Source organism: Phyllobates terribilis, unplaced genomic scaffold (genome assembly GCF_046119375.1).
Source record: "Phyllobates terribilis strain yellow unplaced genomic scaffold, ASM4611937v1 Scaffold_6717__1_contigs__length_42549, whole genome shotgun sequence".
In the NCBI taxonomy this organism is placed as follows: Eukaryota; Metazoa; Chordata; class Amphibia; order Anura; family Dendrobatidae; genus Phyllobates; species Phyllobates terribilis.
Genome location: NW_027369459.1, coordinates 16062 through 30385, shown reverse-complemented (window position 1 = coordinate 30385; position 14324 = coordinate 16062). Strand labels below are relative to the sequence as shown.

At 40.3% G+C, this 14324-nt stretch overlaps 3 protein-coding genes across 3 annotated transcripts; 2 read left to right on the top strand and 1 right to left on the bottom strand.

Annotated features, from left to right (window-relative positions):
• Positions 1 to 4554: 4554 nt before the first annotated feature.
• On the top strand, positions 4555 to 7627 carry LOC141251132 (uncharacterized). The gene is made up of 5 exons (XM_073670251.1): positions 4555 to 5996; positions 6048 to 6867; positions 6952 to 7004; positions 7252 to 7332; positions 7507 to 7627. The coding sequence occupies exons 1-5, from the start codon at positions 4555 to 4557 to the stop codon at positions 7625 to 7627; spliced, it is 2517 nt and encodes an 838-aa protein (XP_073526352.1).
• Positions 7628 to 8232: 605 nt separating this feature from the next.
• On the top strand, positions 8233 to 10134 carry LOC141251130 (uncharacterized). Its single transcript, XM_073670249.1, has 3 exons — positions 8233 to 8259; positions 8636 to 9214; positions 9322 to 10134. Exons 1-3 carry the CDS (start codon positions 8233 to 8235, stop codon positions 10132 to 10134), a joined length of 1419 nt encoding a protein of 472 aa, XP_073526350.1.
• A 1660-nt stretch (positions 10135 to 11794) lies between these two features.
• On the bottom strand, positions 11795 to 12947 carry LOC141251129 (uncharacterized). The gene is made up of 3 exons (XM_073670248.1): positions 12929 to 12947; positions 11967 to 12330; positions 11795 to 11879 (listed from the first exon to the last, which is right to left on the bottom strand). Exons 1-3 carry the CDS (start codon positions 12945 to 12947, stop codon positions 11795 to 11797), a joined length of 468 nt encoding a protein of 155 aa, XP_073526349.1.
• Positions 12948 to 14324: the final 1377 nt, after the last annotated feature.

Here is a 14324-nt window from a genome sequence, read left to right as displayed (position 1 = left end):
GTCGCGACCACCATCTCAAATATTCAAGGCCGGGATCACGAGCCTCGCTGGGGCTAATGACTCGTCTCGGTTTCCTTGGAGTAACACCAGACCCAAGGCGCACGACTCACAACTTCGAGGCCTCGCATAGCATGTAATCCACTCGAACACAAACGCTCGGGGCTTTGTCATCTGATCTATGTGCACAAACCGCTCGGGGCTCTATCACTCAGACGATGAATACAAACACTCGGGGCTCTATCGCCCAGTTGGCATGTACAATCACTCGGGGCTCTATCGCTCCATTAGCAAGTAACATGTATGGATGATCGGGGCTCCGTCGCCTAGTTTATAAAAATAAGCAATACGAAACTCGACCACCAAGGCACCACGATCGAGAGACTTGGTCCATGATATATAATAGAAATAATAGTTATTTAACAGAATTTTGCGTATGTGGAGACAAGAAAGCAGCAATAATCATGCGGCCATATGAGCGTGCACGAAGATGGCGCGTGGGACTCATGCGTAATCCCGTCGTTAAATTAATACGAGCCGAGAGCTCTATGTCCTCGGTTCCTATTTACTCGTGGCTAATTAAGAATGTCGGAGCCCATACGAGCATTAAGTCGGGATTCATCCATGATCGAGTAACCCACTGTCCCGTGACCAGTGAAAGACAGTAGCGTTTCCTTAGGGTTCCGTACAAATATATGTATCCCGAAATTCGCGTAGAAGATCATAGAAGTATTCGAAAGACGCTCGTACGAAGTATAAAACTCGAAAGAAGTCCAACTAGGCAAGTCTTCGCCTTCCCTTTGCGAGGTCAAAGGACTTGCGGGGCTGGATGTTGGACCGGAATGAGAATAAAAGCCCAAAAGCCCTATAAGATTAAGGTTGTTATAAATACAAGGAGTGGTCATTAGGGTAAAGAGAGGGGAATTAGGGACTTCAACAGCCTAATCAGCCGATTAGCATCCTTATGAGGAAGATCTTCTGTTGCCGAAAACAGGGCAATCCCGCTCACCACGTTTTATCTCCTCCGTCGATGTTCTTCTCGGGCCATCCCGAAGATGGGATCGATCTCATCCCACTAGGACGACGCCGAGGTTCGTGGCCTCGACCGGAAACAGTTCCGAGCTCCAGCCGTCCTCGTCAACCTCACCGGAAACACAGCGCTGAGCTCCTCGAGCTAGCCTTATAGAGTTCGGCCCTCTCCGCTTGTCCCTTCACTTGAACGGCCAACCGTCCTCGTCGACCTCAACCGCTCGAGCTCCAGTGGAAGTCCTCGTCGGAAACAGGGACGTACCCATCGACGTGACCTCTGCGAGCCTCGCCGGAGATGTATCCTCGCCGTATGAGCTCCTCGGTCGAGCCTATTAAGCCTCCTCCGCCACCGTCGACATACACCTCGCCTAGATTGTTGGCTCTGCATCGATAAATGAAGAAGACGACGCATCTCGGGAGGAAGACGCGCGTACGTCTGGGCCGAGCAAGAGATCGTAGATGGCCTTCTCCCATCTTGGGCCCATTATGGCCAATTCGGGCCTATCTCCTCTTTGGGCCGATTGAAGGCCTTGCAATGCTCACCAATTTGAGCCGAGTAGTGTAGCAGGCCCACTTTGCCTCGTCGAGCAGCACAATAAGGAGGACGAATTCCCTCATTTGGGCCACCTCGTCGAGCAGCACATGGAGAATTCTGTCATGTGGGCCGAGCAGCTGGTACAAGCGGGCTTCTCATTTGGGTCGATCTGGGTCGAGCAGCTATACAAGCAAAAGGTATAATTGTGACCAATCTGTACTCCTTAAAGCGAGGTAAGTCATCTCCATTAAGCATAAATTATATATCACGGCTCCGTCGAGCATACTATTTAGTCATGGGCAAGTCTTGACATATTCACACCGCTCGCGTATTTACGGTATTTATTAGCGGGTAAAATATACCGGGAGGGACGTATTCATCCCCTCTCAAGGAGGAGTCATCCGATGAGTGAAACGAATCATAGATATTCGTAGTCTTGATACTCATTTGTCAATTATATTATACATATGCGCATTGGAATCCATTACTGACTTGAGCGTCGGAGAGCCCGTCCCGGAGGCCCCGTCCCGGAGACCCCCACCTCCGGTTCTGGGCCTTTTGTAGGTAATTGAAGGTATCAACTCAGAAACAATTGACGAGAACCTCGGACTTTGGAAGCTTAAACTGCCTTTACCCTCAGCTAAGGAAGACAAGAGTGAATCTAAGCCTCTCGTCGAGACGTGTTGACTCTACGAGGATCTTGGGCTTCAACAAGTAGTTTTATACTCCCTCCGTCCCAATTTGTTCTTCTCGTTTGGGAGAAGATCACTATTCACAAATTATGATGGTTTTCTCGATTCTACTCAATCTATAAATAAGAACATAGTCATGTGAGGTCTTGTTTTATTCGTCTCAATGAGTACTACATATATATAAAAAATTTACCTTTTCTAAAATGTATAATAAAAGATATAAACATTGTAAAACACATCTCGACAAATGTGTCGGAGTGAAATAGGAAGAAGATTTTAGCACAGAGGGAGTATGGTATTAGAGTCGAGGTGAGATAATTTCTGATTTCATGGCGATTATTGCCATCTCTAGTTAAAGAAATTTTTGAAACTTTTGACAAGAATTAAGGAGTATTTTTATTTGTCTTTTATATATTTGTATTGGTAGATTGATGTATTTTATTCATTATAAAATTTATTTTTCTATCATTTTCAGTGATTTTTTTTATAAAAATAAGAAAAATAGGTCTAAACGCTTAGGAGAGAGCGTGTCCGTGTCCGACACATGTAGGACACACGGACACACCTGGACACGCCTGGACACGCTTGGACACATATCGGACACTGTCAAGACACGGTCAACAAAACCAGACACACCTAGGACACACCCGGACACATCTTGTAACAATTTGCCTTAATCTTTCCTAATGTTATTTCCCACTTTTTGCTCCCTATATCACTTATATCTAGCCTCCTAATACCGTCAATTTACTAAAAACCATCCAACCTCTTTATTAGGCTTGGTTTACCTAATTTTGGTTATATATAATGTAAATACTATAAAATCCACCATAAAGACGTGATTTAATGTTACAAGCATCCTCCGTGCGATTATATAAATTCATTAATAATTAGTTTTTACGATTAATTATTTTTATGAATTGAATATCATATTTTTAACAATATATTTATAAAAATATATAATTTATTATGTCGTGTCCTGCCGTATCCTATTTTTCTATATTTTGACTTTACCTTGTCCCCGTGTCCTGCCGTGTCCGTGCCCCTGTATCCGTGCAACATAGCTAAAATACCTTATATTATTAATAAAAAATTTAAGGCTAAAATTCCGAGCAGATGGAGTACTTGTCTATGTAGAAAAACTAGAAGTTTAAAATTAAAATAAATAAATTTTTCTCAATACCTTTGTTTTGGTGCCTGAAAAATAGTGTTGGGGAAAGGGTAACTTTGATTTAATCAGATTTTAATTAAATAAAGGAAGTAAAAGTATGAAGGACAAGTCTCATCTCTTCTTGTACTTGATTCAGTAGTTTCGTATAATTTTTAATTAAATAATTTTCTTTAAATTAAAAACTAGAAGTTTTCGTCTCTTCTGATACTTGATTCAGTAGTTTCATATCAATTTTTTTTCTCTAAATTTGTTAAAAACGTGTCCTTCATACTTCTGCTTTGTTTTTGTTAGTCAGATTTTAACTATTTCTTTAATAAATGCAATATGCATGTATGTGACTGATTCCTTCCACTTCCACACAACTTTCATTAATTGTAAATTGATTAAAATGCCATGTATAATTGTAATGGGAAGCGAGAACTATTCTTTTCATACATACATGATGATACATTCAACACCATTCTTTTGAATTTATAAAGAGTTTTGAAATGAAATAGATAGCAACATTATTTTCCAACAAATTGTAAATGTAAATGGTGGGTGATGTGAGAGAGAGGGACAAAATTCCTCTTCAGTCTTCCCCACCCACACCTTCACTTTCCCCTCTCTCTTCTCTCTCTCGGCGCTCCTGGAGAAAGACATACTCTTCCCTTCTGTTCTTCGCCCCCACCTCTCTCTTCCTGCTTCCCTGCTCTCATGGTTCGCAGCTTCACACGTCTGTAAGTACAACTCCTTTCTCTTTGTCAATTTGGATCTCCAATTGCGCTGGTTTGGATTCTGTGAAACCCTAGGTTGTTACAGCATTGATTTTCTACTTCTCCAATTGTTCGAGATTCTTAGTATAGTTGTTAATTTTCCTTTTGGTTTCTGGACTGTTAATACTATTGTCTCGCTAAACGTCCGTTCTGGTCATTTCGATTTGTAATCACTTGTTGACACTGTAATCTTTAATTCCTAGGTCGAGGCTCGGCGCTCAAATCCAGTTTGGCTCGGTTAAGTCAGTGGGCCTGATGACTTCCATTTCTGTGAATTGACATCCTTCTGACCTGAACTGAGCACCTGAGCGGAACAGAAACTAGGGGTTAACCTTGGGTTCAGAGTGGTAAGATCAAGTAGGGTTTGAGGTGGACATGGTCGGTAAGGAGGATGACTCTGGCTCATGGGGTGAGTATGAGACCTCTGAAAACAATGCCAAGAGGTTTTGGAGATCTGCTTCGTGGTCATCATCTCGCACTTTGCTGCACGACCCTGTCAATGAAGGTAAAATTAGTATGAATGTGGGAGGCAATGGTGCACAATGCAGGAGAATTCCTCCTCCTTTAACTCCTCGCCCTCAGCCGAATTGTAAAGGGAGGGCAGCTTTACCACCTTTGCAGCCATTATCCATTGCTCGAAGGAGTTTGGAGGAGTGGCCTAGGGCAGGCTCAGATGATATTGGCGAGTGGGGTCCACTTACTCCAGGTGGAAAAGATCTGAGTAAGGGAGGAGAGAGATTAAAGCTTGATATGTCAATCATTCAGAAGAGTTCTGCTGCAGGTATGGTTAAGAGTGATGATAAGCTCATATCTTTTGACAAAGCATGTTCAAAGGTAGCAGAGCATATCTATCTTGGAGGCGAGGCTGTTGCTCGGGACAAGAACATACTGAAAGAGCATGGAATCACACATGTTCTGAACTGCATTGGTTTCATCTGCCCTGAGTATTTCAAGACTGATTTCGTGTACAAAACACTCTGGCTGCAGGATAAGGTCACAGAAGACATCACAAGCATATTATACGACGTGTTTGACTATTTTGAAGATGTCAGAGAGCAGAAGGGTAGAGTCTTTGTTCATTGTAGTCAAGGGGTCTCACGCTCCACATCTTTGGTTATAGCTTATCACATGTGGAGAGAAGGACAAAATTTCGACGATGCATTTCAGTATGTAAAGGAAGCTAGAGGTATAGCTGACCCTAATATGGGATTCGCCTGGCAATTGCTACAGTGTCAGAAGAGAGTTCATGCCTTCCCCCTTAGCCCTAGTTCATTACTGAGGGTCTACAGAATGGCCCCGCACTCTCCATATGATCCTCTGCATCTTGTCCCAAAAGTATTGAATCATCCATCTCCTTCAGTACTTGATTCTAGAGGGGCTTTTATCATCCAAGTGCCTTCTGCAATATTCGTCTGGATTGGTAAAAAATGCGAAGCTGTTATGGAAAGAGATGCAAGAGGGGCTGTGTCTCAGATTGTACGTTATGAGAAAGTAAACGCCCCAGTTCATGTGATCAAGGAAGGGGACGAGCCTTCCTTCTTTTGGGACACATTTTCTGATTTTCTATTGGAAAAAAGAGGGGATTCGCCTGCTAAAATCCAACCCGGTGAGAGAAAAGTGAGTGTATATGACATTGACTTTGAGATATTTCATCAAGCAATTGTAGGGGGCTTTGTTCCTCCAGTTGCTTCATCATCAGGGACTGAACATGAAACACATTTGCCTGCACGAGAGGACAGCTGGAGTGCTATGAGACGTAAGTTTGCCTCTGGCCCTATGAAGGAGTTTGTCTCTGTTCCCAAATTGGCGATAAACAAGCTACATACAAAGTCTTATACTAGTGACGATCAAGATGATAAGTGTACAAGAGTAAATTCATCTTCCATGTCAGCATCATCACCTTCTTGGCCATCATCCTCATCATCAGCATCATCTACATTATCTTCTCCACCTTACCTCTCCCCAGATTCAATATCTTCTGACTCAAGTAGTAACTCTAATCATTTCTCAGATTCCCCATTAGATTCGCCGACAACATTTTCACCAACTCTTTCATCCCTATCTAACTTGTCTCTCTTGTCAGCTAAAAACTCTGATACTACATCAAATCATCCAGGATACATCGAGGTCAATTTTGCATCACAACGTAAAGCTAACTCCTGCTCATCATCTAAAAAATCTCAACTCTCCATTGCACAGCGCAGGGGCTGTTTGTCCAAATTCCTAAAATTGCCCGTCGCAGATGATACTAAAAGGAAAAAAGAAGCTTCTGGAAATGGGTTAAGTAATCAAGAAGATGATAGTGTTATTCTTGAGTTAGGCAATAAGCTAGATATGTTGGATTATGAGGACAGTGCTAGGACTGGAGATAAGATAGATGATTGCCGTAGTGGTTCTGATGATTCAAATATCTTGGCTGGCATGAAACCTTCAGTGCATAGCTTCCCCAGTCTAGAAAAGATGTCTGTATTACCAGCTTGCTGGTTGAATCCAGAATCTGCATTCGTCATAGTTTCTTCCAGAAAATCCGATGTGTATCTCTGGATAGGTAGCTCTTTCACCATTAATCAGAATCTGACAAATACACAGGAAGGAGTAGAAGTAGGCGATGTAGGATTGATAGATTGGAACCAAATTGGTTCTAACGTTCTATTAGACATGGGTCTCCCAAGATCCACAAATTTTAAGGTATGTTTTAAACAGATTCCGATTATCATTCATTCTTTTCTTCCCTCTCTCGATCAATGCTACATTGACTATTGTGGATCACAGATAGCCAGAGAAGGGGAGGAACCGTTAGAGCTTGTGGAATTACTGAGAATGCTGTAGTATATTTGGCAGAGAGTGAAGGAATCTATGTACCTAAATTGCTAGTTGTGAAGCATTTTCGAGGAAGCTTGTCTGCATTAAGAGGTAATTAACTTTTTGCTTACCTAATCTTCTGTCTTGCTTTGATATGAATTTGTGTTATATTTGCTGCTGCAGGAGGCAAGCTTGTGAGGGTTGCTGGGGCTAACTTTGCTGGTTGTACAGCATTTAGGACATGTTAAGTATTTTCTCTGATCATTTTAGAATCTCTGAACTTACATTGAATATCCTTAGGAGAGAAATGTTAGAGGTTGGTGGTGAACAGACTTGGAAAATAGGAAAATGGTAGAAGTAGTATGATTCCCCTCCAACTTTGCAGTTTTTGTATGTTTGTTCCGTGCAATCTGCCAGTGTCTGCTGAACGTTTCTCAAGAAAATTGGTTTATCCAAGTAATTTCATTTGCTAGACATGTATATTTGTATTTCCATCTGGATGAGCTCGTCTGTTTGATTTACCAGGGTAGAAGACATTCAGTTCGGGGTTGATAACTTGAGAATGAAATGCGGTTCTCAGTTTTCTGACTACTTTGAAATGCTAAAGCCACATGAAGCCTTTACATGTTACAAATTTGAATTTTGATTTAAACTGAAAGTTTGTGTTTATATTCAGTGATATCTGATTAAGGGTTTGTTTGGGATGATATGGGTGGAGTTGGTAATCTGGTGGGTTAGATCGGGTTCGAGTTAAAGAGTTTCGGATTCTGATTATTTTGGATATGGTCATTTCAGGTCAAATTTTTACCGGGTCATAACGGGTCTGTATAACGGGTTTAATGTCGGTTCGGATTAGCAGGTCGGTTGATGGTTGATGAGTTTCGGATTCTGATTATTTTGGATATGGTCATTTCAGGTCAAATTTTTACCGGGTCATAACAGGTCTGTATAACGGGTTTAATGTCGGTTCGGATTAGTAGGTCAACCTCAGGTCTGTATAACGGGTTTAATGTCGGTTCGGATTAGTAGGTCGGTTGATGGTTGATGTAGATTTTTTAAAACTTTTTTGTAATTTTCTTTTAAAAACTTAATAGAAGTATTGGTCAAACAAAAATAAAATAAAATATTTTTTACTTAATTTCATATTTTTATACTTATATTCTGGATCCAACGGGTACGGGTTGGTCATACTTTGACCTAGAAATTTCTATACCCCTTGGATCGGGGCAAAACAGATCTCTGTGTAAAAACATGTCGCTTTATATGACCCAGAAATGGGTTAGATCGGATTTGTAGATCGGGTCAATTTTTACTAGTTTTCTAGGCCCACAGGGTATGGTCTTAAGCAACTCACAGACTGCAGAATTAACACAATTTTTAATCTACAATGTTACGAGCAAATACTGTAGCTTGAACTTACTTAACTAGACGCGTTCAATTCTTATTCTAACATTCAAGAATGTTTTCAATGGTTCAAAATTAATAGGTCATTCTATTTTGCAAATCCAGTTACATTTTCAAGTGTAAACAGATGCTGTGAAATTGTAGACTTCATTTTGAACGTTTTGAACCGGGTCGAGTTGAGCAGCTCAGGCGCTCTCTTTTTATTTTATTTTTGTGACCTTAATATGAAGTAATTTAATCAATCTTTCAGGCTGTAAATGACTCAATAATCAGTGCAAGAAAAACACCTAATCCACTATTTCCATCAACACCAATGAGATTAGATAATCTGAACCAAATCAAGTCATGTTTTCTTGCAACAACTCCTCCAATCCCTATCAGCTCCACTTCTTCATTCCTCATGCACTCACTCAAAGCCTATATATTTCCACTGCTTACTTCTCCATTCCCCATCACAAGCATCCTTCTCTTCTTAAGCCTTCTCTACATCATACAACACAACAACAACTCACACAACCAAAAGATGAAACCCATCATATGCTTCCTTCTCCTTATCTCCGCCCTCGCATGCGCCAACTCAGCTCGAATCCTAGACGAAACAGTGGGCCCACAAGCCCCTCTCGACACCACGGTCCCACCCGATTTCGCCCAATCCCCAATAGTCCCTCCTGAAGTACCCGCCGACGTGCAGCCACCTGTCGTGGGCCCCCCTGAGGTACTCGGCACCCCAACCGACGTGCTGCCACCTGTTGTCCCACCAGTTGTGACCACTACCGCACCAGCTGATGTACCTGAAGCGGTCACGCCACCTGTCGTCGACCCCTCTGAGGTACTCATTCCAAACTATGTACAACCATATGCTAAAAATATAACTACATATATTTGAATTTGCACAAGTTTATTTTTCCAAAATCATAAATCCGCCCTTGTGTGCAGCCACCTGTTGTGCCACCAGTAGTGACCCCCGAAGCAGACGTGCCACCTGTCGTGGGCCCCCCAGTCGGGGCAGTAACGCCACCTGTCATGGGCACAGGAGAGACCCCGGTTCTATCCTTCTTCATGCACGACGTCTTGGGCGGGTCCCAGGCCTCAGGAAGAGTAGTTACAGGCATAGTAGCCACGTCAGACTCAAGCAACATACCATTCTCGAAAGCCAACAACCAAGCCTTCCCCATAAGCGGAGGGGTCCCACTCTTCAACAACCAAGTCAACAGCATAGTCAACAACAACAACGCCCCTCTACTCGCCGCCATGAACAGCCAACAGCTCCAACAACAGCAACAGTCTGTGATCCAAAACGCAGGGAACAACAACAACGTTGTCAATGGTGGCGGCTCAAGCCAGGCTTTTGTGACGGCTGGGCAGCTTCCGCAAGGTGCTAGCTTACAAGAGCTTATGTTCGGGTCTATTACGGTGATTGACGATGAGATTACAGAGGGTCATGAGCTGGGAACCGGTGTGATAGGGAGCGCGCAAGGGTTTTACTTGGCTAGCTCGTTGGATGGGGCGAGTCATACTATGGTTTGGACTGCTTTGTTCCATGGCGGTGAGCATGGTGTGGATGGTACTATTAGCTTCTTTGGGGTTCATAGGCCGGCTTCTCCGGTGTCCTATGTGGCGGTTATTGGTGGGACTGGTAAGTATGAGAATGCGAAAGGGTATGCTTCTATTGAGAGTGTTCCTCAGGTGGATCAGTATACTACTGATGGTGTTGAGACAATCGTTCATATTAGTGTGTTTCTTTCTTAAGTCTGTGGGTTAAGGTTCAGTATGGTATGATATGTAAGTGTGTGCTCTGCTCTAGTGTGAAAGTCTCTTGTTCTGTATGTATGCGTCTGTTATGAATTAATGAGAGGGATTATCATATTTCTTTTCCACTACCATCTTCTTATGCATGTGGTTACACTTTAATTGTGTTTTTGTCGATGTGGGTTATTTCCACGGTTTCCTGTCAACTGTAATAACTTATATGCACATTTGTTACACTTATGTAGAAACCTTAGCAAAAAATACCATAAACTTCACGTTTCTTTCTTTTTCTCGATGTAAAGTAGTTACATTTATTATTCAGCAAATCTACCACGGTTTGCCTAACCGTGTTTAATCGATCAAAATCTGTCCGATCCGGAAAACCCAGTCCACACGTTGAAATTGAAACGAAAACCCGTAAAAATAAAAATAATTCATATTATGTTTATTCGAGTAAAACCCTACCCAAACCGTATTAACACGCGCCAAAGAGCTTGAATCGATTATCCTGTTGTCAACCCAAGAACCTGGAAAATTGTCAAATCCAAACTTTTTTAAAAACTCATAAACAAAATAATATATTAATCCAAAATAACCTCAATATCTCATTTACACTAAACAAAAAAAACAGTTCTAAAAAAATTATTTTACTTGACCAAATAACGATCAACTTGTTGTCAACCTAAGGACCCGAAATTGTTGAATTCGAACTTGTTCTAAAACCCGGTATTGTCCCAATAATGCTTAAGAATTCTATTAGAAAGAAAACAAACAATGAGTGAACATAATTAATACTTAAACGGCAACTAAATATTGCAATCTAATATTGAACTACTAGGATAAGTTAAGTCAAAATCTAGAAAATGTTGAGCCGACTCGATTTGACCCAATATTATTTGAATAAATTATTCAAATATTAATCCAAATAATCAACCACAAATCCGATATGTCAAACCCTAGCCCAAAACTGATGACCGCAAATCCAATTTGTCAAACCCTAATCCAATTTATAGAACACTAATCCAACCCATCTTTGGTTGGATTCTCATTTGGTATCGATATTTAGATATCAGTATGAAATATCAATGAGATACCAAATATGGATATGAAATATGAGTGATATACTCAGTTTTGGAGAGAGATAAAAAACAAACCCTAAATTAATTTATTATACTTATAATTAATATACTTATCCTCATTCAAAACAGCATGTATCACTCTAATATTGATATAACAATTATACCAAAATAATAGGTATGGGGATAACTGACACCAAACATACAAAACAGGGTCTTAAGGTATTGATAAACACATAACACAGTAAAGTGAAGTACAGGTTTAAGGACACTCGACGCTTTTTCCCCAAACAAACGAGTACTTTAAACAAGAATGAGACTAGAAATGCCTTAATGCCGTCTGCAGATATTGTTCAGCGTTGTTTACCGGAATTAAACTTTTTGTCTTGTATAACAAATTACCAATACTAGTTAAGATTAAAAAAATAACTAACAGCACAAGTCTAAGAAACACAGGCGTTGATGTAAAACAATAGAGAGCATTTAACTGTTGTTTCTTCCAAACTGACAAGTTCAAAATTGTCAAAGCAACACTCAGTAGATCTAAAGATTCAAAATGGAACAAAAATAAACCAACTGCTAACTTAGATGATGCCGATCTTGTTTGCAACATCCAAAGCATCATGATCAGGAGTCAAACGAACATAGGCCTTCTTGGTTCCGTCAGGCCTGCAGCCAGCAGAAAATCATACTCAACTTAGTTTTTCTAATGCAACTAATTCTTCACTGTAATACAAGTATTAAGAGAATCATTACCTGATCAATGTGTTTACTTTCTTAGCCTGAATGTCATACATCTTCTTCACGGCATCCTTGATCTTTTTCTTGTCAGCACGAATGTCAACAATGAAAACCAAGGTGTTGTTGTCTTCAATCTTCTTCATTGCAGACTCAGTGGTGAGTGGGTACTTCAATATTTGGTATTGGTCCAACTTGCATCTGGGGGTTGCACTGATTCTTGGGTATTTAGGGTTTCTGGTTTTCTTCAAAGTCCTTGGCCTGTGGAAGGTTACAGAGGTTCTGACCTTCTTAGTCTTCTTCTTCAGTGTGGATGCACCAGATTTCACAGCTTTGGCTGCTTTCAAGGCCTGGGCCTTTGGGTCGGCCTTCTTTCCATCAGCTGCAAGGCAAACATTCCGGTAAATAAATGAACAAAATTGACCACCATAAGAGATAAAAGGACATATGTTAACAATGTCAATGAACTGATGGTTAAAAACTGTGATATCCCATCATAAGAGATCAAGTTATAGTACCTTTTGTTCAAAAGCAACATACAAGAAGGCTGGATTGCACTAACTTACTAGTTATTGAGGTTTTTGACATCCCAAAAATAGAAATCATAACAAACGGATAAAATTGCAGAAGAATAATAGAATACAAATTGTTTGGCATGGAAAGTTCAAATAAGCAGGTTACATTTCTATGAACTTTAAGCTCAAATTGACGAAGCAATGGATACAACCAGTCAATTAGATTGTCGAGTGTTTGCAAAAAAAAGTTCTTTCGTACTAAATCAACGAATTGTTCGCTTAACTCTCACGTGTATCATTTGTAATATAAAATCTAATCCCTCCTCCACTAATACTGCTATTGCATCGTATGGAATCCACAAAAATCAACTGCAAACTATCAAAGTTTCCGTATATTTATCAAGTTCTGGAATTAGCAGCAAACCAAAGATGCGAGCATGTAAAATCCAGTAGATCACAAAATACCTTTAGCAGGAGGAGCCATTGCGACGGAAAATGACTCAAAACCTGCAAAACGTCAAGAGAAATGACGACCTCTGTTAAAATATAGTGTAGAACGAAAACGAATGGCAGAGATATGGAGAGAAATGGAAGAAAGTCGACCTTTTCGGAGGGAGAGGGAGTTCAGGTGCGGCCAGTTACTGATTAGGGTTTTAATAGCAGCAAGCAGGTGATACTTATATGGCTACCCGAGTTATTTAGAACATAGTTGGGCTTTTGTAATGGGCTCTTTCTCGTATATGGGCCTGATGTACCCGTTTAAAATGAGAAATCGGCTAACTCGTATTGACGATCTATTGTAACTTGTAAGAGTTGTTGTTTTTTGCCTCAAAAACTTTTTTTTTTTGGATGAAGGCCAACACAAAGGAATTCCTCTCTAATCAAGGAGGCAATCCCGCGTTACCATGCTTGATAATACTTACAAAACTAAAAAGAAAACTAAGGAGCAAAGGCTGCGAAACTCGCAACCTTTCTCGCAGAGTACTGATATAAGTATCAGGTACATTACATAAATTACGAAGATAGACTAGGTAATCAAAATCTATGTTTTCCGCTTCCCTTGATGCTATTTAGTCAGCAGCCTTGTTGTTCTCTCTGAAGCAATGAAATATTTTTACCCCCTTGAAGAATCGGAGATCATTGGCAGCATCTTGTATAATATTCTTTATGCTCCACGGTACCTGCCATGTTTTACGAATTGCATTGATTACTGTTAGATTACCACCTTCTAAAATTATATTATTTAAATTTAATTGTTTGGTCAACTTAATGCCCTCGATCGCCACTCTAGCCTCACCTTGGATCGAAGAGAAAACTTTTATTCTGCTACGATTTATTTTGATGACCTCACCCATATAGTTACGAATGACATTACTACTTATATAAGACTCCCCATTAGGATAGTAGGAAGCATCAAAATTTATTTTATACCAACCTTCAAGTGATTTATTTCCATATCTTTATATTTTTCCTCTTTTTGCAATTATGCGGAGTTTTATTATCAACATTGTTTTTATTATTCAAATGAATTTGTTTAGCTGAGTTGAATTCTTTAGTAGCGGTCCAAGAATGGAATAAAATGAAGGCCGTGTCAATGGGTTTCGATTTTGGAATGTTAGAGCTATCAAAGATTTGTCTATTCCGATTTTTCCATAATTCAAACCATAAGAAAAAAATTACATCTATATTTTTATTGTTATTGAGAAAATATTCGAAATCGTCCACGAAATTACTAGTATAGGTATAGTTAATTTTCTTCCCTGTTGTAGGATATTAATCATACTAATAGTAATACTTAATGAAAAAAGAAATGTGATGTTGTTTCGTGATGACTATTACAAGGTGTACAGAGACTTGGAAC

Coding starts and splice junctions, on each gene's coding strand:
- LOC141251130 (XM_073670249.1), top strand. CDS start 8,233: ATGTCGCTTTATATGACCCAGAAATGG. Junction 8,260..8,635: donor TTTATATGACCCAGAAATGG/GTTAGATCGGAT, acceptor TCAATCTTTCAG/GCTGTAAATGACTCAATAAT. Junction 9,215..9,321: donor CTGTCGTCGACCCCTCTGAG/GTACTCATTCCA, acceptor CCTTGTGTGCAG/CCACCTGTTGTGCCACCAGT.
- LOC141251132 (XM_073670251.1), top strand. CDS start 4,555: ATGGTCGGTAAGGAGGATGACTCTGGCTCATGGGGTGAGTATGAGACC. Junction 5,997..6,047: donor CCCAAATTGGCGATAAACAA/GCTACATACAAA, acceptor TAAGTGTACAAG/AGTAAATTCATCTTCCATGT. Junction 6,868..6,951: donor CAAGATCCACAAATTTTAAG/GTATGTTTTAAA, acceptor TGTGGATCACAG/ATAGCCAGAGAAGGGGAGGA.
- LOC141251129 (XM_073670248.1), bottom strand. Junction 11,880..11,966: donor AAAGTAAACACATTGATCAG/GTAATGATTCTC, acceptor TGCTGGCTGCAG/GCCTGACGGAACCAAGAAGG.